Source organism: Littorina saxatilis, linkage group LG2 (genome assembly GCF_037325665.1).
Source record: "Littorina saxatilis isolate snail1 linkage group LG2, US_GU_Lsax_2.0, whole genome shotgun sequence".
Classification (NCBI taxonomy): domain Eukaryota; kingdom Metazoa; phylum Mollusca; class Gastropoda; order Littorinimorpha; family Littorinidae; genus Littorina; species Littorina saxatilis.
Window position 1 is genome coordinate 29,556,164 of NC_090246.1, and position 27,753 is coordinate 29,583,916.

The 27,753-nt window shown below is 40.4% G+C and overlaps 1 protein-coding gene across 5 annotated transcripts; it reads left to right on the plus strand.

Moving 5' to 3' along the window:
• The first annotated feature begins 12,142 nt into the window (after positions 1 to 12,142).
• Positions 12,143 to 27,245, plus strand: LOC138958712 (uncharacterized). 5 transcript variants are annotated; one of them, XR_011453483.1, is made up of 4 exons: positions 12,143 to 12,941; positions 13,101 to 13,254; positions 15,088 to 15,455; positions 18,859 to 21,266. XR_011453483.1 is itself a non-coding variant. In XM_070329961.1 (4 exons), exon 4 carries the CDS (start codon positions 23,257 to 23,259, stop codon positions 23,719 to 23,721), a length of 465 nt encoding a protein of 154 aa, XP_070186062.1. In that variant the 5' UTR covers positions 12,143 to 13,254; positions 15,088 to 15,455; positions 18,859 to 19,005; positions 23,113 to 23,256; the 3' UTR covers positions 23,722 to 27,239. The 5 variants fall into 5 exon arrangements, 2 of the variants coding, with proteins under 2 accessions (XP_070186062.1, XP_070186063.1); XR_011453484.1 differs by having other exon boundaries at positions 12,143 to 12,768; XM_070329961.1 differs by adding an exon at positions 23,113 to 27,239 and having other exon boundaries at positions 12,143 to 13,254; positions 18,859 to 19,005.
• Positions 27,246 to 27,753: the final 508 nt, after the last annotated feature.

Genomic DNA, 27,753 nt, shown 5'->3' on the forward strand with positions numbered 1-27,753 from the left:
TTTTTTCGTTTCATATATTTATTTTCATATTTAATATTATATGATTATTTGACATCACATTTTATAGACTAATGGATATTTCCACTTGCCTGTCTGTAAAGATCCAGATAACAAATCATATCAACCATAGAAAAAAAGAACTGGTGTGAAAAGTGAGCGTGTTTGAAAATATTGTGTCAAAACCAACTCCATATTTCATGTTACTAAAAATAGCATATTTAGACAATATTCTTCACAATTGCTTCAAAAACTTTTTTAACAACAAAATACTCATATAGCAGAAAACTATATTCTATGATTGATGTCTTTCCCAATTTTCAAAAATGTTGACTGATAAATTCTATAGTCTGTTTTGACCTGAAACAGTAGGCCTACAGCCAAATCAGTAATTTATTGAGAAATAAGCAGGCTGCGTATTTCCCTTGTGCACTTGCACAACAATAACTTATTCCTATGTGTGTTGCGTGTGCGTGCGTGTGAGTGCGTATGTTTGTGGTAATGTATCATTGTGCAATATGTGTATTATATAGTGCATGTGTGTGTTCGCGCGTGTGTTTGTAATAATGTTTTATAGTGCATTGTGTTATTCATTGATATGTGTGTGATTGCACTGTAAATAATGTTATGTTGTTGATGTATTTTTTTCTTCAATGATTGTACAGCGCTTTGAGCAGGGTTAAACCCTGAATACATGCGCTTTATAAATATTATGTATTATTACCATTATTGGCGGGGATGTAGCTCAGTCGGTAGTGCGCTGGATTTGTATCCAGTTGGCCGCTGTCAGCGTGAGTTCGTCCCCACGTTCGGCGAGAGATTTATTTCTCAGAGTCAACTTTGTGTGCAGACTCTCCTCGGTGTCCGAACACCCCCGTGTGTACACGCAAGCACAAGACCAAGTGCGCACGAAAAAGATCCTGTAATCCATGTCAGAGTTCGGTGGGTTATAGAAACACGAAAACTGATGATACCCAGGATGCTTCCTCCGAAATTAAGCGGCGTATGGCTGCCTAAATGGCGGGGTAAAAACGGCCATACACGTAAAAGCCGTGGGTGTTTCAGCCCATGAACGAACAAACAAACAAACAAAATTATTATTATTATTATTACTATTATTATTATTCTAAGGCAACAGATATCTGATACAGTTTGGTATACCGCCTTTTATAAATTCACGTTTGAGCAGAAGCTACTTCATTGGAAATATCAGTTACGAATCCAGTCAGCTGAGTCAGTCATGCAAACACTTCAATGGACGTCACAAAGTGTACCAGAACAGAGGTACACTGTATGTATGCTGAAAGTATAATATAAAAAAGACTTACCCAAAAATACATATACATACAAAATATATGTAACAGCACACAATAAAAGTATTCCGAAAGAGTTACTATAAAACTGTTCACTTATTTAATATGCCTATAGCCTCATGGGCACAGATACCTGACTGGAGCGGTGTAGGCCTAGGTGAGTTAGGCTTTGCTGAATCGTTCATCACCTCTCTACCCCCATTGTTACCCTCCAAGAGGCAACAACAACAACAACAACAACAACAACAACAACAACAACAACAACAACAACAACAACAACAGCAGCAACAACAACAAATAAATACAAATTACTACAACAACAAAGTATAGAAGGAAAACTTAAGAAGAGGAGTCGAGACTTGGTTTAAGCATGTTTTTATTAATTTTCTTTTATACACGTTTTAAACAGTAACAACATTAAGAACGTTAACAAGCAGACTGCTTATGGACACGTTCTAAAACTGATAATCAATACACATTCTGATAACAAGACATGGTGAACAAGTGATAACTTTAACCCTTTTCTTTCAAAATATTTCAAGTTGAGACTTGCAACCGAGGAGACTGAAAGTGAACCTCAGTCAGGCCATCCGAGTAATATTAACTGGTTATAATTTCTCCAGTACGTTTGAAGGGGATATAACTTGAACAACAGACTGAGGTTCTTAGTTTCCTTTCTGGTAAGACAGTCTGACCTGGGTTTATATTTAGACATGCGACTTCTTGTCCAGACGATGTACCTATATATACTAATAATATTAGTAATATATATCTGGTTTCAGTTTCGATCGTCGACAAACTGCCATAGCAAATCTTACTGCTGAAGGGTTGAAGGGTTTGCTACAAATGATATAGCCTATTTATCTGTCCTGTGAGTTTCGAAAACTTGAAAAAACCACAACTTTTTTCTTTCTCAAACCAATGACTACCGAGATTGGCTTATATAGCAACTGAGTCCCCCCCCCCCCCCCACCCCCCGCTAACGGGGGGCAACCCATGATATTTATCTGTCCTGTGAGTTTCGAAAACTTGAAAAAACCACAACTTTTTTCTTTCTCAAACCAATGACTACCGAGATTGGCTTATAGCAACTGAGTCCCCCTAACGGGGGCAACCCGTACGGTACGTACTAGAATCACATGAATGAAAAAATAAGCTTCAAAAGGTCGATCATCAGAAGGGAGGGGGGATAGTCAGTGTGGCGTTTATGCGAGATCAAGTGACAAGGCCGGTGACAAAAATTGTCACTGTGGTAAAATGAGATCGTTACACCCTGGCGAGGAGAAATATTTATTACACCGTTTTCTAGTCTTGTTAATAGGGGTTCAAATGTGCCTCTGAGAATTTGTTTTAATCATGTCAACTCTGTTTTGCGTGGCATATTGAAACTGAAACTGAAGCTCGTGATGTGGTGTCAGCAAAGTTCACATGGATGGAGGGGAGGTAATCGTGAATGCCTAAAAACGTTGACAACTTGAACAGTTGTGCTTCTTGCATGACGGGTAAAGCACATCCTGACCTCAGGTCAAAATGAGTTCGGCTCATTCTATCCCTGACAGGATGCCTTGGTTTTCCTTGTCTGGCGAGGAAATCGATTTTTTACATATTTAGATCTTTTCGTAATGTAATATGGATGTAAGCAGATTCGCGATCGTCGATGATGATTTTTCATGGTGTTGTGCATGTAATTGTTAAATTTCAAAGGAATTGATATGTAAGACAGTTTCAAGCGAGCTATTTTTCGCGGCTGTGTTTACTGTGCAAACAACTCTAAATATGGCATAAGTGTCACGTGATAATGAACCGTTTGGTTTCAGCACTCGCTGGCATCGAGCAGACGATTTTTTTGACAGTGATGCAACCATACGATTTACGAATATGGACTATTATTACGGTCTCCTTCCGGCAGCAGTCCCAAAATTTCGACTTGTTTTGACCTTAGAACGATGTCTTTATCATAACTGTGAAGAACAGAACGGAGATCACTGTCGAAGTCGGCCAATCTGCAATCATTTTCGTCTCGCGAACACAGTTGTTGTTGTTGGAGATAACTCTGTATTCTTGTTTTGATAGATTCGCGTAGGACTTTCGTGTCCGGTCAGAGGGACAACTGGCGATAGCCGTGGAGCGATGATTATCAGAATGGGGTAAAGCACTGATTAAAAAAAAAGAAAGGATGACACAGCAAGTCAGTCATGTTGTATTCCTCTATACAATATAACACTATACAAATCTAATATATTTTTCATCCTGTGTGTCTGTGTGACAGTGTGTCTAATATGTTTCTGTCTGCTCACCTTTTTCAACATTATGCAAACAGCAATTTTTGAACGAATTGGCAGTAGTCGGTTCCAAATTCATGTGTAAGTGTGTGTGTGTGTGTGTGTGTGTGTGTGTGTGTGTGTGTGTGTGTGTGTGTGTCAGTGTGTGTGTGTGTGTGTGTGCTCATACCACTAATATTCAGGTCATGGTTACATTTAAGTCACAATATCACGCCGTGGATCGTGTAACTCTGCATTTGCGCCACCGCAACTTTTTATCGCTTCACGCCGACGAAGAGGCAAGCTGCAAGGTAGGTCTCTCACAGAAAATGAAAATTTGTAGGACTTTCAGGCATCATCTAGATTCTTCATTAGTACATTTTAAAGAAGTATATACTCAAGGTCTAAGGTACGTGCTTTTTTAGTCGAAATGTCAGGTTTCGGCAGTTCTGAAGTCCGATTTCTGCTGGAATTGTAGCTGAAATTGCACGATTTGTCCCTTCCTTCGTAACTTCAACGAAACAGCACTAGTTGATGCATTCCCGTGATGATATCCTGTGAGCTAAACATGTCCTTTGTATTCTTGATGAATGCAGTTGCACAATTTTGTCTTTGGGTGACGCACGCGGCAAAAGAAAACACAAACAATTAGACTTCATGTTATACGCCACCGATGCTTGGTGTAATTCGCCACCGCAATTTCACGTCTTGGATGTTATTCGCCACCGCAACTGTCTAATGAATTGCATAATATGTTGAAGAGTTCAGTGATTCTGTCACTTCCAATTGAAAATATTGATTTGGAGTTGTTCAGTTCAGTGTATAGTTCAGCTTTTGTAGAACACGTTTCTGAGACGCACCTGGCGGCGTTTCACTCCCACATTCTTCGTCATTCTTCTTTCCCGAAAAACGTCACGTCTGTCAGAGGCGTTCTTTTCTCTTCCAGCGTCAAACTGATGAGTTTTTGTGTTGTCGCTGGTAATTGGAATGACTGAATTTTAGAATTATTTCACACACATAAACACCAACGAAGCTTAAGAATTTTAGAATTATGTGGTATTTGGCCCCACAATGTTTTTAACAGGAGCGTTCCAGTACATGTGGGCTATACACTCAAGTACAGATAAGCATACTTTTCATTCAGAAGAAGAAGAAGTAGTAGAAGAAGAAGAAGTAGTAGTAGAAGAAGAAGAAGAAGAAGAAGAAGAAGAAGAAGAAGAAGAAGAAGAAGAAGAAGAAGAAGAAGAAGAAGAAATACTACAGTTTGATTTGTCAACTCATGCATGGTGCCTTTAAATCCTTTGCATAGGCAAGATCACGCCACGCCCCTGAGTTTAAAACTTGCAGCACTAAAGTTAAAATGCTCCTATCAATTGCTGTCAGTTTTGTGACAAAAATAAAGGTTTAAATGCCTCCACGATGTTGATGCGTTTGAAAATAACAATTTGCGTAGTGCGGTGGCGAATAACAAAAAATGCGGTGGCGAGTTACATCTAACATTGAATTGATGCGGTGGCGAATTACAGAGAGTTGTTGACACTCTGTTTTTATCTGCTTCTTGCAAAGTATATATGGAACTATATACAGAGAAACTACACGTGGAGATTCATAAAACATTAAAGTTATCAGTGAACATGTCCAAGAATAACCAGTAATCTCCGTTTTGTTGCATTTGACGCAGAAACTGAAAATATGCCCAAAACATGGGGAAACGAGAAGAAAAACAGATTGTCACGATCACCAGGGCCATCAAAGCATCAAAAAATAGATACAGAAATATAGCTAAGGATATAAGTATGTGAAATGCAACACTTGAGAACATGCTGAGTGCCTAGCATTCTAACAATTTAATTTATCCTTCGAGAGACCTACCTCGCAGCTTGCCTCTTCGTCGGCGTGAAGCGATAAAAAGTTGCGGTGGCGCAAATGCAGAGTTACACGATCCACGGCGTGAATATGTTGAATATGAATAGCAGATATCGATCAGGTAAGGTTTCAATCGAGACGGCTCCGCTATCACTATCACCAGCGATCGATACATCCCGGTGTAGGATCCGGTCCGGTCCCCCCTCTGAAGTAGTCCCCCGGACCAATTCGTGGCAAAAACTGCTCTATAATGCCCTTAGACATCCAGCCTCGTTTTTCTTGTTACAATGTTAGTAATGTTACCAGCAATTTCAGAGAAAAGAAAGGAAAGAATCAGAGACTGCTTTCATTTCTTCTTATCAGTATTTATTTATTATTCATTTTATTTCATGTGATTTTTCTTTTGAACGGCATTATAAATCAGATCTATTTTATTTTCTGCAAAATATAGTCAAACAAAGAGATTGCTGTCTGTGCACTACATAATACCGGACGAAGATATAGATTGAAAATGGCTTGAATGCCTAAGAAAAACGAGGCTGGATGTCGAAGGGGGGACCATTATAGAGCAGTTTTTGCCACGAATTGGTCCCCCGGGGGACTACTTCAGAGGGGGGACCGGACCGGATCCTACTCCGGTGTTACAGCTAGCCCATCTCAAAACCATAATTCTCTCTCTCTCCCCCCCCCCCCCCCCCCAATTCCAATTGACTCGCCCATTTAGTAATGGAGCGCCCGGGGGTACCTGTTCAGATCAAAGGATTGCCCTGCACCGAAACAAATAGAGCATGCAAGTGGGTGTGTAAGCGCTGCGCAGTTGTCTCCCCTTCGGCTGATCCTTCGGCACAGAGCTCTGTTATCGTAAACAATGGCTGATTGTTTATCCACTCTTGTTGAATCGGACACAGTTTGATTTGTATGTGTGCTTTTTGTGTGGGAGGGGGGGGGGGGGTGGTGGTGGTGGTGGTGGTGAGGAAAGAGGCTAAAAGGACCGAGAGAATCATATGGAGGGGGTGTGCGTTGTAGGCCTAATGAGGATAATTTGGCGGAGGAAAACTGAGGAGCTATGTATATACATAGAATCAATTTCACGTTATTACTTATTTCAATGAACAAGTGAGATTCTTTCGAAGCGTTAAAGTGGATCTAAATTGCATGCTGAAACGTATTGCCAGAACTGACGATGTGATTCTGACATAATGGTACTTTTCCGTTATAGAACATTCATTATTGGTCGATAGTCAGGAATTTGTTGTTCCTCTTTTTCCACTTATCTTTAATTATTGCTAATGTAGAAGTGTTTCGCAGTGGAAATAATAGAAGCATTCGCTTCTTTCATTTTCTGTCTCTGTTTGGCCGTTTCTCTCTCTCGCTCTCTCTGTGTCTCTGTGTGTCTTTCTCTCCGAGCCTCTTTCTGCTTGTGTGTCCCTCTCTCTGTTTCTGTCTCGGTTTGTTTGTCTTCGTTTGTTTATTTACTTCACTAGAAAAATGTTTTTAAGCTGAGCCTAATATTAATCGGTTACATCCTTACACATACACACACACACAAAAACACACACACAAACACACACACACAAACACACACACACACACACAAACACACATACATACACACGCGCGCGCGGATACACGCACGCACGCACGCACCCATTCACCCCACACCGACCCCGCCCCCAAACACACACGAATACTCAAACACACACACACACACACACACACACGCGCACACACACACACCCACACAAACACACACACACACACACTCTGGCACACACACACACACACACACACACACACACACACACACACACAAACAAACCCACAGTCAGAAAGAAAGAGAGAAAGAGAGACGGAGACGGACACAGAAGAGAGTCAGAGACAGAGACTGTGACAAAGAGACAGAGACAGATAGAGGGCAATTAAATATCATGGCCTACAATCGTGCATGAAAAAAATATGCAGAGGAGTTGGGGAGGTTACACAAACACAGGAACACGAACTTACCGGATGCTTTCGAAAACGAACCATTTCACATAAATTTCACACTTTCTCTCAACACCCTTGACAAGACATCAATTTCACAGAACTACGACCCCGACAGGTTGTCAGTGTCACCTTGTCAATTCCACTCGAACATGTGATGAACCGTAGAATTGAACACAGCCACACCAGTAAAACAGGAAATTGTGGTGGGAGCAGCTTGAAATTCGTCGACATATTGAGAAAATAAAAGGAGTGTTTAAAAATGCGTGAAATCCTTCTCCATTATGGAATATGTGTGGGGAAACTGAACAATAGTACTGGCTTGACTGGGCGAAGCCGTTGTCTTGGAAGTATAATTTAAGATCTTTGGTGCAGGGAAGTTGGCAGGATTTGTTGAAATGACAAAAAAAACAAAAACAATCGGCAGTTTTGGGATATTTTGAGCAGTACTTGGTGTCACTTTTTACCCATTGTTAAAAAGTTCAGCAAGTCCGTCTGCCGAGATGACGGCAAAGCTTTTTGCGTTGTGAAATAAATTTCGGGGGTTCCCTTACTGCTGCCGCCATACAACATCCGTGTTGGTGTGATTACACGATTTTAGTTGCACTTTGTAGTCTTTGCAGACCATTTTCATTTTCTGTTATCTTTTCTTGTTATGTCCTCTTTTTATATTTAGTCAAGTTTTGACTAAATATTTTAACATCGAGGGGGAATCGAAACGAGGGTCGTGGTGTATGTGCGTGTGTGTGTGTGTGTGTGTGTCTGTGTGTGTGTGTGTGTGTGTGTGTGTGTGTGTGTAGAGCGATTCAGACTAAACTACTGGACCGATCTTTATGAAATTTGACATGAGAGTTCCTGGGTATGAAATCCCCGAACGTTTTTTTCATTTTTTTGATAAATGTCTTTGATGACGTCATATCCGGCTTTTCGTGAAAGTTGAGGCGGCACTGTCACGCCCTCATTTTTCAACCAAATTCGTTCAAATTTTGGTCAAGTAATCTTCGACGAAGCCCGGACTTCGGTATTGCATTTCAGCTTGGTGGCTTAAAAATTAGTTAATGACTTTGGTCATTAAAAATCTGAAAATTGTAAAAAAAAATAAAAATTTATAAAACGATCCAAATTTACGTTTATCTTATTCTCCATTATTTGCTCATTCCAAAAACATATAAATATGTTATATTCGGATTAAAAACAAGCTCTGAAAATTAAATATATAAAAATTATTATCAAAATTAAATTGTCGAAATCAATTTAAAAACACTTTCATCTTATTCCTTGTCGGTTCCTGATTCCAAAAACATATAGATATGATATGTTTGGATTAAAAACACGCTCAGAAAGTTAAAACAAAGAGAGGTACAGAAAAGCGTGCTATCCTTCTTAGCGCAACTACTACCCCGCTCTTCTTGTCAATTTCACTGCCTTTGCCATGAGCGGTGGACTGACGATGCTACGAGTACGATCTTGCTGAAAAATGGCATTGCGTTCAGTTTCATTCTGTGAGTTCGACAGCTACTTGACTAAATATTGTATTTTCGCCTTACGCGACTTGTTTTTTTTAATATTCAGTCAAGTAATGACTGAATGACTTAACAAGAGCGCGGGGAGCGAGGTTTGTCTCCCGATGTATGTGTGTGTGTGTCTGTGTGTGAAAAGCTTTTCTCAAATACTGCCAGATGGATTGTGATGAAACTTGGTACTGACATTTTTTTAAAGAGCATTTGCTTGGAAAAACATTTCGCCGATTTTGGAAAGGGCTATTTGATGACGTCACATTTAACTGTTTGCAAAAGTTGAGGCGGCACTCTCACGGCTACAGTTTTTCATCAACTGTATATATATATATATTCCACGATACTAAAATTGAATAAAGTTTTGTTTAAACCAACACACCTTGCAGAAACTTATGTTCACTCGACCACGCTGTAAGTTTCAAGGAGCTACCTCATTTCAAGACCTCCAACTAATCTGAGAAAAAAAGGTGTCCCGGCTTCCCGTGGTTCGCCAGCTCAGATTTGACCAGACTTTTATATGGGGTAATATGCCTCCACTGGGACAAAATCAACAACCTAGGTGCTTTCTGTGCAGATTGGAACATCTCGAGCTCCACCCTTAACCTATCAGGGTGCTTTCTGTGCAGATTGGAAAATCTCCACCCTTAACCTATCAGGGTGCTTTCTGTGCAGATGGGAAAATCTCCACCCTTAACCTATTAGGGTGCTTTCTGTGCAGATGGGAAAATCTCCACCCTTAACCTATCAGGGTGCTTTCTGTGCAGATGGGAAAATCTCCATCCTTAACCTATCAGGGTGCTTTCTGTGCAGATGGGAAAATCTCCATCCTTAACCTATCAGGGTGCTTTCTGTGCAGATTGTGGATTGTTTGAAAGGCAACGGAATGTGCCTTAAAAGAGAGGGAATCTTCACACGGCACTCATTTTACCGACACTATATTATGAGTCTGAGAAATTAACGTTTTTGTGTTGAATATTTAACTGCAGTGTTAAAAACACACATAGAACAACAACAACAACAACAACAACAACAACAACAACAACAACAACAACAACAACAACAACAACAACAGACAAACTCTGATACATTGAGGCATCTCTAAAACAAACTGACGAAGATGCCATTTTCAAGGGAAATAATCCTGGACTGTCTTTGTGCCAATCTCTCCTGACCTTTTAAACATGTCTGACATGGTTTTAGAAAGTCACATGCATTCTGCATGCCACGACCGAGAACGGGCGTGGGACGGACTCTCAGTTCAAACAATAACAACTTGTGTCATGTAGTCTCAGTTCAAACAATAACAACTTGCGTCGGCCTCAGTCTCAGTTCAAACAACAACAACTTACGTCGGCCTCAGTCTCAGTTCAAACAATAACAACTTGCGTCAGCCTCAGTCTCAGTTCAAACAATAACAACTTGTCCAATTGATTGCCTGTGGGTGTTCTTTTTCACAGTTCTGGAACATGCTCAACAGCCAGGAAAACACTAGTTTTGATAATACACAGTTGAACGGCTTTGCTGATTTGATATAACACACTTGAGCAACGAGTGTGTGAATGTGCGTGTGTGTGTGTGTGTGTGTGTGTGTGTGTGTGTATGCGTGTGTGTATGTGTGCGTGCGCGCGCGCGCGCGCGTGTGTGCATCCAGTTTCTTTCTATAACAAGGTCCTGCCTGAACGTCAGTGCATAACTTTAAAATAAACATTATTCTTTTAAAACATGAGTATTATTATCCGCCTCATTTGATAAAACGTAAATGATACCGATGCAGACGGACGAATTGATTTTCAGAAAGTTTATTTAAAGGCCCACTCCGCCTCGTGAAAATAGTTCGCCTGAAGATATCAGATCTAGCCAGGCTTTAAAATGTGGTCACATACCATAACAATCAACACCCTGATTGCTTACTATGGTGAGTTGGAATTTGTTGATGAATACGTTTTCGAAAAAGGCACCAGCGCTTTTTACGAAATTAATTGTGTGTGTATGTGTGTGTGTGTGTGTGTGTGTGTGTGTGTGTGTGTGTGTGTGTGTGCGCATGTGCGTGTGTGTGTGTGTGCGTGTGTCTGTCTGTGCGCACGCGCGCTCGCGTATGTGTGTATCAGTAATAGCGCAGGAAGAGGCTTTTAAGATATTTGGTAATCACCGAAATCGCTACCATCCCGGTTTTGTAAGTAGAAGCTCTATTATTCAAAACTTAATATTCAGGGCCGGACCCAGGGGGGGGGGGGGGGGGGGTTCCAGGGGTTCCGGAACCCCACCCCTGGAAAAAGCATGTACCTTGCTTTGACTTTTACTAGTTTTAGCACCAAAACAATGCTGCTCTTAACCCTCAAAAGAAGGCCCAGAATGCACCAGATTGCACAGATTTTAACCGTTTTTCAAACATTTTCCGGGGGAGCATGCCCCCGGACCCCCTTAGTTCGCGCGCCTGCAAAGCGCGCTTGTGGCTTCGCCACTTCGCCCCCCAAAAATATGGAAAGCCGTTTGGCTCATAACTATTACAGCTGTAATTTAAAATAAATACAGCTGTATTTAATGATAAATACAGCTGTATTTAATCATAAATACAGCTGTATTTAAAAATAATTACACCTGTATTTAAAAATATATACAGCTGTATTTATTATTAAATACAGGTGTAATTATTTTTAAATACAGCTGCATTTAAAAAGAAATACAGCTGTATTTAAAAATAATTACACCTGTATTTAATAGTAAATACAGCTGTATTTAAAAATAAATACACCTGTAATTATTTTTAGATACAGGTGTAATTATTTTTAAATACAGCTGTATTTATTTTTAAATGCAGCTGCATTTAATAAATGCAGCTGAAACAAATTAGAACTTGAATCGGAAAATGTACGACATGCAAAGCGACAATCTCGTGGAGATACTACTTCCGGTTTGCGCCATCTTCCAAAATAGCGACGCCACTGGATCAGACCCGCCATTGCGTCAATTTGTTGCAGTCTGGTAATGAGCCAGAAGAAGTTTTAAGAAGGTAAGCAACGTTTTGTTTGCTTGTTCATTTGTGACTTAATGGAAGAAACAATGCGTGATCTTTGAAACACGGGTACCGGGTCCCGGTTTGATAACCACTGGCAGTGGGTCTGACTAATTACTACGCGACCGCACGCGACCACACGCGACCTTGCACTACCTTGCGCGACCTCAAACTAAAGCATGTTCACGTAATATTTTTTATATATATAGTATCTTCACAACAATGTCTGACTTTATACCAATTTTTAAGTCAAAGAAATTAAAAATAACGGAGTTATAATGTATTTTGCGACGAACTATCGAGCTAAAGTGAAATCATCGTGATTCAGCGTCCGACCATGTTCGCATTCGTTTAAGAACGCAGGCTCAACCTCAAACTAAATAATATTCATGTAACATTTTATATATCTAGTATCTTCACAACATGATCATACTTTGAACCGAGTTTTAAGTCAGAGAAGTAAAAACAAAGTTAATTCTGATGCATTTTCAAAGCCTAGCGAGCAAAAGTGCAAACATCGGATGATTTCACTTTAGCTCGATAGCACGTCGCAAAATACATTATAGCTCCGTTATTTTTAATTTCTTTGACTTAAAACTTGGTATAAAGTCAGATAATGTTGTGAAGATACTATATATATAAAAATATTACATGCACCTGCTTTAGTTTGAGGTCGCGCAAGGTAGTGCAAGGTCGCGTGTGGTCGCGTGCGGTCGCGTAGTAATTAGTCAGACCGCTGGCAGTGGCAATCAAAGATGGCGTGTGAAAGCAACTTTCTGTGTTTTGGAGTTCATTAAATGTTGGGATGAATATGTCAGGTTTGAGGATGCACATTTCTGTAGGTTCATCTCGGTATTCCACCCCCTCGGCTTTCTGTTGTAAATATTAAGCTGAGCACGGTGATCGAATGTGGAAGCTACGTTTGGTCAAAGGTCACAGAAGATTTGCGTCGTGCAGCGAAGGAAAGAATCGCGATCTTGTTTCCGAATCGGTACCTCTTTGTTTTTCATTAGACCTGTCATTCTGCTTGCTCGGCTTTGTTAGATGTTTGCATATCGTGTTGCTATTTTCTTTGCTTTTATTATTGTTTCTTACTTGTGCTTCGTTTATCGATACAACGCAAGTAATAAAAGTGTTTGGCAATTTTCAGGGAAAATGGAATGCTACAAGTACAACGCATGGTGTATTCCAGGATATCTGATCAAGAGTTGGATGCGTTGGTGGAACCAATTACTGCTTCCAACAAGCTTACTGGGTCCTTAATGATACAAGCTCGTCTGAAAGGACAGGGGACAGTACTTCAGGTAACTCTTCTGTGCTGAATATTAGAATAGTAAAGCTTCAAAAAGGAATTTTAAACTGTTGAAAAACAACTGAGAAATGGACCAATGTTTCACAGTCACAGATTCTGATTTTAAAGTTAAGTAATACCGTTTTTATATTTAGTCAAGTTTTGACTAAATATTTTAACGTAGAGGGGGGAATCGAGACGAGGGTCGTGGTGTATGTGTGTGTGTGTGTGTCTGTCTGTCTGTCTGTCTGTCTGTGTGTGTGTTTCGATCCATCATACAACGCCGCAGCTATGGAGGTCAATGCGTTGCTTCGGCAGGGCACTGTGGACTCCCCTAGAGTTGTATTTTGGGACCATGATTTTATGTTTTCCGCTGGAAAACAGTTTACGTTACCTGAATTTGCAGCGTCATTTCCTGGGTGATGGTGTGCATCTAGCAAACGTATATTCCCAAGCTTGGGACCTGTTGGCGTAACATATCAAGATCAAGAAGATCAAGCAACGTCAGGACAGGCCAGGTTGTACAAGTCCCTTCGTCAGGCGATAAACACAGTCGGTTTTTGTGTGATTAAATAATGTTGTAGCCGGGTCAGGTTGCATTGTGCGTTTTGACTGATCAGCTTACAAAGCACGGGTATAGGAACAGGGAATCTTCAAATTGTTTACATTTTCTTTCTTGTTTGATGCGGGTGGGTGGCATTATAAATCGAAGGCTCTAAATGGGGTCAACCAGATCGGTAGATGGGAAGTAACTCGAGTTTATGACAGGCTCGTTGTGGATGATGTCCCTTGTCTAAAAACCAGTTCAAGGTGGAATGGTTCTTCGATCAACACGATTGTTGAGTGTTCTGTCAAATCAAGATATCGTGACATGTTTCAACAGTATGTTTCTGTGTTGGTGGATAGTATGGATCAGTGTTTTTCCAGAGTACTTGGAAATAATTTTCAGGTGAGATTCTGATGAACATGTTGGTGTTACGATGCCTTTTCATGTGAGCGTTTGTCAATTCAGAGAATCAGAATATTTGTTCCTGTGGAGGTACTGTATGTCAATTACCTGTTAGGTGGGTGTTTGTCATTTCAATGAATCAGGAAATATTGGTTCCTGTGGAGGTACTGTTTTGTCGATCACCTGTTATTTTGCCTAGGAGATTCCAAATTTATTTTGGTTGTGGTACTGTGGGCTAGGTAATATTTCATGTGTTGTTTGACTTTGCAGAGAATCGGGAAACGTTTTTCCTGTGGAGGTACTGTTGTCACTTGTGTTGGCTGGTGCCTCACAGGTTACAAACACTATTTTGGTTAAAGTACATGTACCGTGGGCTAGGTAATATTTCATGGTGGGGCTGATTTTTCAGAGAATCAGAAAACATGGTTCGCTGTTGTTCTTTTTGTCAAATTAAGCTATAGGGCCTCAGAGATTCCAACATTAGTTAGTATGTGGATTTGTTAGCCAGGTATTATGTTAGTGTGTGACAGTTCAGAGAACCATGATGTAATTTCCTGTTGGTGTTCTGTTTGTCATAAATGTATTGAGCCTCAGAGATTCCAAACTCGTTTGGTGGGGGTACTGGGTGCCAGGATTTGAGTTTGACACAGAAAACACAATTGGTTTGAAGTACTTTGGGCCAGATTTTAATCAATTTCTTTGGTTTGTATTTCAGTCTCCCAAAATCTGGTGACAACTTCAGAAGTATGGGATATTAAACACCTTTTACAGGCTGAACAGTGAAGGCGTTGTCAACTCCTGCAAGGAGCAGCAGACGAGTTCAAGGCTTATGTGTAATTCTCAGTAATCTGACAAATAAGGCTGTGTTCACATATATATCCTGTTTTTTATGCACAGGAATATGCCTCCCAGGAGGGCAGCGTCAAGGCGGGTAGCCGAAGTGACCCGAGCCGCTGCAGGTCGGCCGAGGGCCAGCAACCAGACAGCCTCGCAGCGACAACCCGGTGGGTTTGAGTCAGCCACAGCAGGAGGGGAAGAAAGCGCCACTGCTTTGGCCGCGGTATTGGCTGAGCTACGCAGGCTGGGGGAGCGGCAAGAGACCTGCCAAGTGGCCATTGTCTCGCTCCAGAAAGACAACCAACGTCTGCAAGAAGCTGTTTCGGGTGATCGTGAGGCCATCGCCTCAACATCGGGATCGATGACAACCGGTACCAGCAATTCTACCCTGTCTGGCTCGGTTGCCAACCTGGTCAACACAATCACAGGTGAGGCGGCCGCCCAATTTTGTTCGTCGAGGATAAAGTTAAACGCAGGATCTGGGGCCCGGGGCGTCAATCCACAATGACAACTGAAAAGTTTCAAATGGAAGCGTGTCAATGTTAATTGTAATTCAATCTGACAATGATCTCTTTCCCGCGTTCATGCGGTTGCAAACAGACCAGAATTGGTTCTGTTCTGTTCACATAGTACTTTGAGTTCACTTACATGCAAGGGTGATGCACAGTATTCCTATGGAGAGAACTTCATCTTTAAGTGTACTTCGATTAACTGAAGATATTCAATTGTTTACTTCAATGTGGGAGGTGTGCAATGTGTAAATACACATCAACTCAGTCAGTAAGATTTATGTGCAGGTGTATGATGCAGAGCTGTCAGCCCCTATGAAGCTTCATGTGTAGCAATCTTGAATTTATAGAGTAGCAAATGGTGTTTATCTTTAAGTATTGCATCATCTTATAATCCACTGCACCTACATGTTTATAAATATGTCAAGACACAAATGTTGCAATAACTGTGTTCAGACAAGAAAACAGCAGCAGGAACAAATGAACATTGTAGGGTGTCTGTATAACGAAGTAGCATTTTCTGTTTTACAAGTAGCATGCTACATCGAAAGCGTAATAGTCTGCAGCTCTAATTGGGCCACTAATGCGGCATGGTGCTTTTGGATTCCACAAGTTATTTTGCATGTTGTTTTTAAGGCAAATATGTCAGAAGCTCCTAAAGAACTTTAGTGGGTAAGCCTGTGACATTGTTGTCCACATAGAGAATACTATATGGTTTCCTATGAAATACCAGTTTTACACAAGTTGTGCTTTTAAATATTAAACTGCGAACAATATTTCAAAACACTAGTGTAAAACTGGTATCAAACAGGAAGCCATGTAGTATTCTGTTTATCCTACATACAGGGTTCGTACAGGTCATGGAAAACCTGGAAAGTCATGGAATTTGATTTTTAATTTTGCAGGCCTGGAAAGTCATGGAATTTCAATTCAAGTCATGGAATTTCAATTCAAGTCATGGAAAGTCATGGAATTTAATATAAATAAGAAAGAAAAAAGAAAAACCTTTAGCACGCCAGCTTTCTTTCGAGTTGTTTCTTGACAACAAAAAGTATGCGGAATTGGAACGAATTAGGCCCCCAAAAAAAAATGCTTTGGTTACGGTTTTATGGCCAAAATTAATAGGGTAGGTAGGTCGATTAAACTTTTGTTTTTGTTTTGTTTTTGTTTTTGTTGGTTGGTCCCTCTTGAAATGATAAAAATATTTGTGTATGCAGGATATTCGAGGTATTTTCATATTGGTGTATTTGGAACCACAGATATTAATTACTTTTTCATGTTAAGAAAAGAAAACTGGACATACCCTTTAAACTGTATAGTGCCACTAGTGAACACAGTCTTGAACGCAGTCTGGACTGATTGTCACAAATTGAAAACTAGTCAAAATACAGTAGCTGATGATTCCTTTCACTTTATACAAGTTTTCTTAAACAGAAGTCTTTCCATCAAAAAGTTGCACTCTTCGAGTACCGACTTATCAGTCGTGTTTGTTCGATATGAACGCACTTTCCGAATACGATTGCAAATGCAGACGACATCTTTTTACGTTCGCGCAACGAACGAACGCACGAGACTGACTTCCCTTGGATATGGGAGTTGTAAAAAGCGGAGTGGTGTCCCTTGTCGGTCTTGTTGTTGTCTGCTCGCCGGCGATCGATGTTTTCTCTGTGCCGTGGTGTTGTCGTTTTCGGTGGGTTTTTGTGTGTGTGTGTGGTTTTTGACTCACATGCGAAGCAAAAGTGAGTCTATGTACTCACCCGAGTCGTCCGTCCGTCCGGACGTCCGTCCGGAAAACTTTAACGTTGGATATTTCTTGGACACTATTCAGTCTATCAGTACCAAATTTGGCAAGATGGTGTATGATGACAAGGCCCCAAAAAACATACATAGCATCTTGACCTTGCTTCAAGGTCAAGGTCGCAGGGGCCATAAATGTTGCCTAAAAAACAGCTATTTTTTACATTTTTCACATTTTCTCTGAAGTTTTTGAGATTCAATACCTCACCTATATATGATATATAGGGCAAAGTAAGCCCCATCTTTTGATACCAGTTTGGTTTACCTTGCTTCAAGGTCAAGGTCACAGGAGCTCTTCAAAGTTGGATTGTATACATATTTTGAAGTGACCTTGACCCTGAACTATGGAAGATAACTGTTTCAAACTTAAAAATTATGTGGGGCACATGTTATGCTTTCATCATGAGACACATTTGGTCACATATGATCAAGGTCAAGGTCACTTTGACCCTTATGAAATGTGACCAAAATAAGGTAGTGAACCACTAAAAGTGACCATATCTCATGGTAGAAAGAGCCAATAAGCACCATTGTACTTCCTATGTCTTGAATTAACAGCTTTGTGTTGCATGACCTTGGATGACCTTGACCTTGGGTCAAGGTCACATGTATTTTGGTAGGAAAAATGTGTAAAGCATGTGAGTCGTATGGGCTTTGCCCTTCTTGTTTTTGTGTGTATGTATCGTATGTGTTTGGTTCATTTTATTTTTAGCTTTAGGACCAAAAAAAAAGTTTAGGGTCGGCCCAAAAAGTTAGGGTCGGTCGGGAAACCGTAACCAAAGCATTTTTTTTTTGGCCTTACCAAGGAAGATCTTCGCAATGAACTGTGTATCGCGGTGAAAAAAATGACAGTTCGTCAAGTCACAGTGTTAGTGACGGTTATGAAGCGGAATTTACGAAAGTGCAGATGGATACAAACAGTGGCTGGTCCAGTTTAGTGAAATGACAGGACCAGCAAACATTACCGATAATCTGACTGCGTAGCAAATGCTTGACTTGCTTGTCAAAGAGACACTGCGTAGAAACTGACTCAAATTCAGTGCAAAGCAAGCCAGTGTCAAAACTGGCAGTGACAAGACGTAAAAAGTTTGCGTGTTCGGAAATGGCGACCTGTGGATCTAGTCATGGAAAATGTTATTGAGGCTCATGGAAAAGTCATGGAATTTTGTTTCTAAAAACCAGTGGGGACCCTGTACATACTGTTGCATGTTCATTGCTGTAAATGTCCCTTTGTCGAAGCGCCCAGATTGAAGAAGCTTAAAAATTGAACCTGGATCTCTCCGAATGCCTCGTGTAATCTTTTATGTCAAAGCAAGGAAATGTCACTGGTGTGGTGTTTACGTTCTTAAAATTCTTCCGAGTGTTCAAAGAAGGACGCTTGTTTCGGTATTGGAGGCAGTGAAAAATCAGGTCCTTGTCAGACAAGACCTCTTTACACATGCAATGTAGAGTGAATGGTATTGTTATGACATGAGTGGTATGTCACGTTAGTGTAATAAGTTGTATTCTTACACGCTCCACAAAGGCACAGAGTACGGGGAGCCATCCAGCGGGTTGATCCTGGTGGAGTAGCTGTCAGAGCTTTGGCGTTGAGGCCCACGAGACGTCGTCTGTACCAAGTATCAGGACCAAACGCTCTCTGGCATCTAGACGGATACCACAAGTTGATATCGTGAGTACAGCTACAAATACATACACTGGGCACAAAAAAATCCTTTTTCAAAATTTGGTGAATGTTGAGTGTGTCCGGTGGTGGGGAGGATGTTGGGGGTTGTGCCAGTTTGAACATGGAATTTGAGTGGATTGATACAGGTGGCATAAGGAATTCTCTTAAACATTATTTTATGACGCTGGAATCTTTCTTTTAAGACCTACATAACCCTGAGATAATAAGGTCTTATAATGGGGGTAAACTTACAGAGGTTATGAGCAGAATATCTTAGAGAACAGCATACCTGCCAATTGCTACGATTTTGGCGCAGCATGCTCCGATTTTGCAGGAATTGCTACGCTGCTACTCTAAGCCCTGAGCTGCTACGCTAAAAAAAAAAAAATGACAAGCGTGCAAAATGTTCACTTATTGCTTGACAATCAACAATGAACATTGCATAACTAGTCGAGTACCGATGGCTGGGAACCACTCCGTTATGACTCGATATTGTCCACGTGACTTGCTTAGCAAATCGTGAATTTTATTGCAAGCATTCGCATTTCCGGTGACTCTATGCGCCAATTGTGAATTTGATTAGAATATGCAATGCACTTGTTAAGTTGTAAGCTGTGCACAGTGACGGTGTTAGAAGTGGAAACTGGAGGGAGACAGGATAAAAACGGGGAAACGTAAGGGTGGTGAAGATTATGGTGCAAGTTCCACGCCGATGCGGGCAAATCATTTTCAACGATTTTTGCCGAAGAATTCGACAGACTTTGCGTGTATAGGTAATAATACCTGCTATTCCGACTTGGTTGTGTGACAGACGTTTTCTTCCACACGAGATTACGTTGATTGTCTAAATCTACTTTTTGACGGAAGTGACCGAACAACTGTGAATGACGTCTCAGTATATGGGAATGACGTCACAGTCATCGTCACAGTCTGTATCTTTTGAAGCATCGCATTCTTCATGACGTCTTTCTGTGTCTGCATCCGCAAAATGTTTGTTCATTCCGGAATCTTTGTCATCTATGTTCAGAACTCTGTCCTTATAGTGTCAGACAAACAGGCCTCCTGAGCGAACCACTTTGCAAGGGAAGTTAAATTCGCGTATGGAAACAGTACTGTCGTCTGGGGTGCCGTTTTCAGTATTCTGAGCATTGAAGAATTTGTAAAGAGAAGAAACGATAACAGCAGGAGAAATAAAAGTCGTGTGTGCATTTTATGTTTTTTTGGAGTGACGATTTTGAGTTTGAATCCGTTCTTGCCATGCTCCTAAAGCGTGTAACATACAATCTTGCATACGTTTGCGTTAGTAGTGGCAAAGAAGGAAAGCGTGTGACATTGAACTATGTTTAGACGGTTGTAATGTCGTAGAGCTCTCAGAATCTTACAAACGTTTTTGATGGCATTTTAAATGCGGGCTTGCGATTCAAATTTAAGATTATGCTAGTGCTACGCTTATAAACACCAATTGCAACTCTGACATTGGGTGAAAGTTCCAAAATGCTACTCTTTGGGCTTCACAGGGGTTGGCAGCTATGAAACAGGGTCTTGAAAATGTCTTGTTTGGGATCGTAAAAGGAAGGGCGTCTTCTAAGGGGTAGGTGGGTAACGAAGGTGAGTCGTGTGCAAGTATTTGCTTTTCTTTTCTTTTTATTTTGTCATTTTCTGGATATGTAATGAAAGACTGGTCCATTGATGATTTCCCCACGGAATACAAAACATATTCTGGTTATACCTTACCATTTCTACTGGGAGGTTATTTAAATTTGGTTGCTTGGTGGTTTTTTTAACAATAAACACCCCTTCAAGTTAACAGAGAAATAAGCAGAGGGGGGAATACTTTTCGGTGAATACCAAGCTACCTAGTCCTAACAAATAACCACCCAGCAACCAGTCTGAATCCTCGATAGCTCATAGGTTGAGAAACCACACTGTGTGGTCACTGCTTGGTGACTGAAAAGTTCTGAATGCTCAAATATTCGAAAGAGGAAAGAGCTCATACATACTGCATTTACACTATTCATTTCAGGTTTCAACACACAGAATCCAATATAAGATCCATAAGTTTGGTTGTTTTCTAAATCAAAATCTACGTTGTACCAGACACAAGGTCTCAAGGCAAGTAACTCTCATATTTTGTGTAGAAAATAGAGTTGTTCCCATTTTGCATTTGTACAAATAAAAAGACAGTAAGGCCAAACAAAAATATATGTTGGTTTAGGGTAACGTGACCAAAAAAGATAGGGTCGGTAGGTCGGCTTTTTTATTTATTTTTATTTATTTTTAAATTTGGTCGATTTTCAAGGAGGTTACTTCCCTTAGTCTCGGTATGGTTCGCAAAATGTGCCAACGGTTGGGTATTTTTTTTAGAAATAAAAAAAAGTTTTATGGTCGGCGGGAAAAAATAGGGTCGGTCGGGTTACCCTAAACCAACATATATTTTTGTTTGGCCTAATCTGAAGGTCAATTATATTTCACTTCATAAATAGAACTTTTTTTCCCGAGATACTTAAACATGAAAAGAACGCAAAAATATTTGCCTTATCGTCTTAGCAGAACAACTATGTACTTTATTTTATTCGAAATTAAATTAACTGCTATAAAGAGTTTGCAGAATTGCGCAATTTTCACAGAACTCTTCAACCATGGATTAATCACATGCTTGTGCAGGTAGACTGGCTGAGTGAATAATACTTGATCAAAATAATTATGTGTGCTGTGGGCAGGCTGTCTGTCTGTCCAATGACAAAAAATGTAACGTTGAGCTGTTATCTCAGAAGTTTATACAGCTAGACCTCTGAAACTTTGCACACTTTTAGGGTTTGATGATTTCACGAAGTGACCCCAGTTTCGTTGACCCTCATCAAATTTTGGGGTCACAGCGGGGTCATGTTCGTTTAATAAAAACTTAACGTTGATGTTATCTCAGATGTGTTTTTAGCTAGAGCTTTAATAGTACGCACACTTCTAGGTTTTGATAATCTACCAACTTGACATAAGGTTGTGGGCGGGGATGTAGCTCATTCGGTAGCGCGCTAGATTTGTATCCAGTTGCCTGCTGTCAGCGTGAGTTCGTCCCCACGTTCGGCGGGAGATTTATTTCTCGGAGTCAACTTTGTGTGCAGACTCTCCTCGGTGTCCGAACACCCCCGTGTTTACACGCAAGCACAAGACCAAGTGCGCACGAAAAAGATCCTGTAATCCATGTCAGAGTTCGGTGGGTTATAGAAACAAGAAAATACCCAGCATGCTTCCTCCGAAAGCGGCGTATGGCTGCCTAAATGGTGGGGTAAAAACGGTCATACACGTAAAATTCCACTCGTGCAAACCACGAGTGCACGTGGGAGTTTCAGCCCACGAACGCATAAGAAGAAGAAGAAGACATAAGGTTGATTGACCTTCGTCACAGCCCACTTCGTCAACATCACGGGCCAAAGAATCTAGACACAGCCATCGTCGAACGCTGAAGAAGAAGAAGATTGACCTTCGTCAAGTTTTGGGGTCACAGGGGGTCATGTTCGAATCAAAATATCTTAACATTGATGTTATCTCAGGTGTTTTTGAAGCTTGAGCTTTGAAACTTTGAACACTTGAAGGATTTGATAATCTACCTACGTGACCCTAGTTTGGTTGATCCCTGTCACATTTTGGGGTCACAGTGGGGTCAAGTTTGTAAAAGCTTTACATTGCGGTTTTCTCAGTTATTTTTATTAAATTTCACTGAATTGTATGTGTTATTAACCAGCAGACATTACCAAAATTTTGCTTATTTTTATAAAATTTTAGAGTCTTAGCAGTTAGTGGAATCCTCCTTTTAAGACCTACAAGACCCTTAAGGCTTATGGACATGACGAAGAAAAGTCATATAAAGCAATTGCTTTTCTTGATTTATTTCTTTGCAAAATTGAAGAAAGGTGGATTAAATGGGTTACACACCTTTTCTCAATGATATATATTAAAAATAATGGTCTTGATTCTCGGTCATGAAAAAGCACTTTGACCATTACTTTTTAATATTTACTGAGCATGTTACCTGTACTTATTTCCCAATAACTCTTTAATCAGAATTTGTGTGGTGAAATCACATATGGAAACGGATCTCTGTTTGTTATATTGCAGGTGGAAAATGGTGATTCATGGGGCAATCGATGGCTTTAGCCGGGCCACTACCTTCCTCCATGCCACCGAAACAACAGGTCAGAGACCGTTCGGGATCTGTTTTTGGGTGGAACCCAACGCTTTGGACTCCCGTCAAGAGTCCGCATGGACCATGGTGGCGAGAATCTGGATGTCGTCGCCCTCATGAACGAACACAGGGGAGAAGGGAGAGGCAGTGCGATGCAAGGCCGCAGTGACCATAACCAAAGGATCGAGCGTCTCTGGCTCGACGTCTGGAAAGATGTGGTGAACCCTTACCATGACCTGTTTACTGCTATGGGAACACCACAGGCAGAAGGTGGTCTGGGGATACTGAACATGGACAATCCCATTCACTTGTGGGCCCTCCACTATGTTTTTCTGCCCAGGCTGAACCGGTCCCTACAGTGGTTTGTGGAACAGAAGAACCACCAACCCCTGAGGACAGAGCGAAACAGAACTCCCCTGCAGCTCTTCTTCAGGGGGATGCTGGAGAGACGAGCCAGCACATCCACAGCAGTACAGGACTTCTGGAAAGGGAGAAGCCTTCAATCGATAATCGAGGACCATCCTTTGCCAGACAGTCGTTAGGATGTGCCTGCCACGGCTTGCCCCCTCTCTGAGGAACAGCTCGTGCAACTAACGGAGCGCATTGACCCTCGGAGTGGGCCACCCACCGATCAACATGGTCAGATGTTGTTCTCCAGTTCGTTGCCAACATGCTCGAGTAAAAAAAAAGTTAGCTTGTGGACACCCCAAACCTGAAGTGTATAGCAGACCTGTGAACCCATACGATTTTGCCATATTTTGTACGCTTGATTGTCCAGACTACAAGCAGATTGGTCAGTGGAATCACAAGAAAAATTCATTGTCTACTTTTATTTACAAGCGCAGGGTTCGACACTAGCGGGGGCGGGGGGCGGAACGCCCCAGAGTTTTGTGTTCCGCCCCAATTATTGCCGAAGCTTGGGGCCCACTCCGCCCCAGGATAAATTCCAACAATGACAAACCGAAATTTCTAATGCCAGAGCCAATCACTAAAAATCGCCAGTCATAGTCGTCACTGAAATTTGCGTTACGATCAATGCCGCAGTCAAGAAGAAAAAAAACCCATTGAAATCGTCGAAGGACAATGCCGCAAGGGAAATAACTCCCAAATTGCGCTCTTTAGCGTGAGAGATAAGTATCGCCTTCAAATGCCAAACGCAAAATGTGGCGACACATCCCTGGTGTAAAAAGACCTGGAAATGAAGATGAAGAACAGGGTGGAGAGAAACGAAAAAAGGAGACCGATGCAGCCAAAAGCGTGAAGCTCTGTCGTAATTTCAATGTCAAATGGTTGAAAGAATTACCCTGGCTTCAGTACGATGAAGAAAAACAAACAATGCATTGCCGCACGTGAATAATGAGAGTGGGCCCCAGATTTTTGTTTTCCGCCCCAGCAATTTCCATCTCTGGGGCCAGTGTGGCCCCAGGCCAAATAAGTTAGTGTCGACCCCTGAAGCGCATTCCAAAGCCGATCCAGTGTTTTGACACATGATTACTGCTTTTGTCAATGAAAGAAGCATTCGTTTTAAATTGTAAACTTATTAGGCTACTTGCCCTATCCGCGCCAGCCACGTAATCGTGCAATAAATCTGCAATATCTTGCATGGCGTTGGGAGGTGTGCCTCAATTTGCGGGTTTGCTTTGAGACCTCAGAGTAAGGATGTGTCTGGGTGCAGACACTTCGCCTTCAAAAAAGTTAATTTGCACTGAGCAGCATTGGGCTGCAACAATGAAAGCCTCAAAAACAATCATAAAGTTTGTTCAAAGTACCAAGCATGGTAGAAGGTATAAGCAACTGTTTTTTTCAAATTGGTTTAAATCTGCGCTCTAATTCTAAACCAATCTTTGTAAAGTGGAAAGTCATTCAAATAAAGCAAAATTATGTCCGCTGTGTATTTTATTATTTTTAAACACAGGTACTGCACCACAAAAAACAATATTGCTAAAAAAAAAAAAAAATACGTACACTTTGTGAAAGAAAGTTGCAAAGAAAGTTTTACACAATGATTTGCCATTAGGTTACCTGTTTAATTGCACCAAATTTCTTTTGATGTATCTATAGTATAGATTTATAAGGTTGAAAATTGCTGAAAGTTTTTAAAACAGACTATTGTTTTTGAAAAAGACCTTAGTGTATTTTTAGGTTTATTGATGCTAGATATATTTATATATATATATATATATATGGCTTGCCCAATCCAACGTATAAAGGAACTCATTGTTATTCAGCCATTAAAGACATTTTCCGAATTACAATGGTTTAATAGCCAACTTGCACAATACCCCTTTTGAACAGCTCTCTGGTGCGAAAGATAAGGAAGGTTCACTTCCCTACGGGCAAACGTTTTGCTCTCACAAGCACTGGTGTTCTCTGGCTTGTGTAAAAAAACCAAAATAAAATCTCAATCGCCTTACTTTTGTATACAGGACATGCTTGGGTACTTTGAACGAACTAAAGGATTATTCTTGCGGCTATTATTGCCGCAGCCAATAAACCTTTAACGACTTTGTGTGTGTCTGTGTGTGAATGCTCTGATTTGTTTTGCTATTGTGTATTGCCGTGAGCTCCGGCGAGAAGGGGTGATTAATTTATGTTCATTATTATTATGTCTCACTGTGTTTTCACAGCTGTACAGAACAGTGAAAGGGATACTCGTTCAAACTTTGGTATGATGCCATGAGCGCCATAGTTTAACTAGAGTCAAATCAGTTATTTTTCTTTTTATATTCAATGGTGCCTCATTCACCCATATTCATCAGAACATAAGCTATTTGCAACGTTCATTGAAGGTCAAGGTCACTTTAAGTTACCTATCAAACCTCATAGTGGTGTTTATTGTTTATGGTTAGTGTTTTCCCCTGGAGCAATTTTTTGATTAGTGCTTTTGTGAACAAGAAACAATTAACAAGTGGCTGCTTTTGTGAACAAGAAACAATTAACAAGTGGCTCTATCCCATCTCCCCCCCCCCCCCCCCCCACGTCGCGATATAACCTTCGTGGTTGAAAACACCAAATAAAGAAAGAAAGTGTTTTAAACATTTTCAGTTCTCCATTTAGTTTGGTGAAGTAGTGTAGAGCATTTTTTGAACATCAATAATCATGTATGAATTTATTGCATGTTTGTTGCTAGAATATTAATCATTCTTCTGCTGAAAGTAAACATTGTGGTGAGTCGCATAGGTACCCCCCGCGGGTTTGGGGGAAGAATTTACCCGATGCTCCCCAGCATGTCGTAAGAGGCGACTAACTGATTCTGTTTCTCCTTTTACCCTTGTTAAGTGTTTCTTGTATAGAATATAGTCAATTTTTGTAAAGATTTTACTCAAGCAGTATGTAAGAAATGTTATGTCCTTTGTACTGGAAACTTGCATTCTCCCAGTAAGGTAATATATTGTACTACGTTGCAAGCCCCTGGAGCAAATTTTTGATTAAGTGCTTTTGTGAACAAGAAACAAGTGACAAGTGGCTCTATCCCATCTCCCCCTTCCCCCGTCGCGATATAACCTTCGTGGTTGAAAACAATGTTAAACACCAAATCAAAGGTGAGTTTTAGATACTAAAATGTGCCAACAATTTTAACAGCACACCTGAGTCCCCTTTTTACTTTAGTTGCAAGATCAGTACATGTTCTATCACGGAATTTTGTTTTTGTAATTATGTGTATTTAGAGATTTTTCAAACCAAACTATTAATCTTTGAGCTCAGATGTCCTACTTTTTGACGAATTGGTATGTTTATTCAAGGTAAGCTAGACGAATCATTTGTATCAGGAAACTAAATGAAATTCTGATTTTATGTGAAAAATTGAATCAGTATCACAACAATTTCAAAAATTATTCATATTATGTGCTGGTTAATGACTATTAAATTTGCAAGCCAAAGCTCTGTTTGCATTCTGAATTTTGCATGTAAATGTCCCATTTCAAAGATCACCTATATATTTAGGTGTGTGTGTAGTCTTTTTAAGAACATCAATTATATACATTTATTAGATCTTGATTGCTTGAATGTGTATGACACATAATTCTTGTGTATGAATAAATGTGTATGACAAGTTTGAATATTGGATAATACAAATTGTTTGTATGGATTTTGATTCCTGTATGGTGAGGCAATGAACATGTGCGAGTGAGATGTCTATGATGGACAGCAAAATGTAGTTATGGATTCATGGCTGCTAGTCTCATTTCCAGTCATATTAAAAAAAACAAGTTGTTTTTACAAAAACACAAAACATAACTCAAGTTGTCTGCCACAAATACAATTAATTTTAATCAAACAAGTGTCATGCAGAAAATCATCACAAAATGGAATGCATACTTTATGTTTATCACATCATAAGACACACTGGTAATACTTGGCAGGTGAGAGTTAACCCATCACACAATGGAATGAATATTTTTATCACATCATAAGACTGGTATTACTTGGCAGTTGAGAGTTAACCTATCACAAAATGGAATGAATACTTAATTTTTATCCCATCATAAGACTGGTAATACTTGGCAGTTGGGAGTTCATCCATCACAAAGTGGAATGAATACTTTAATTTTATCACATCATAAAGAATACAT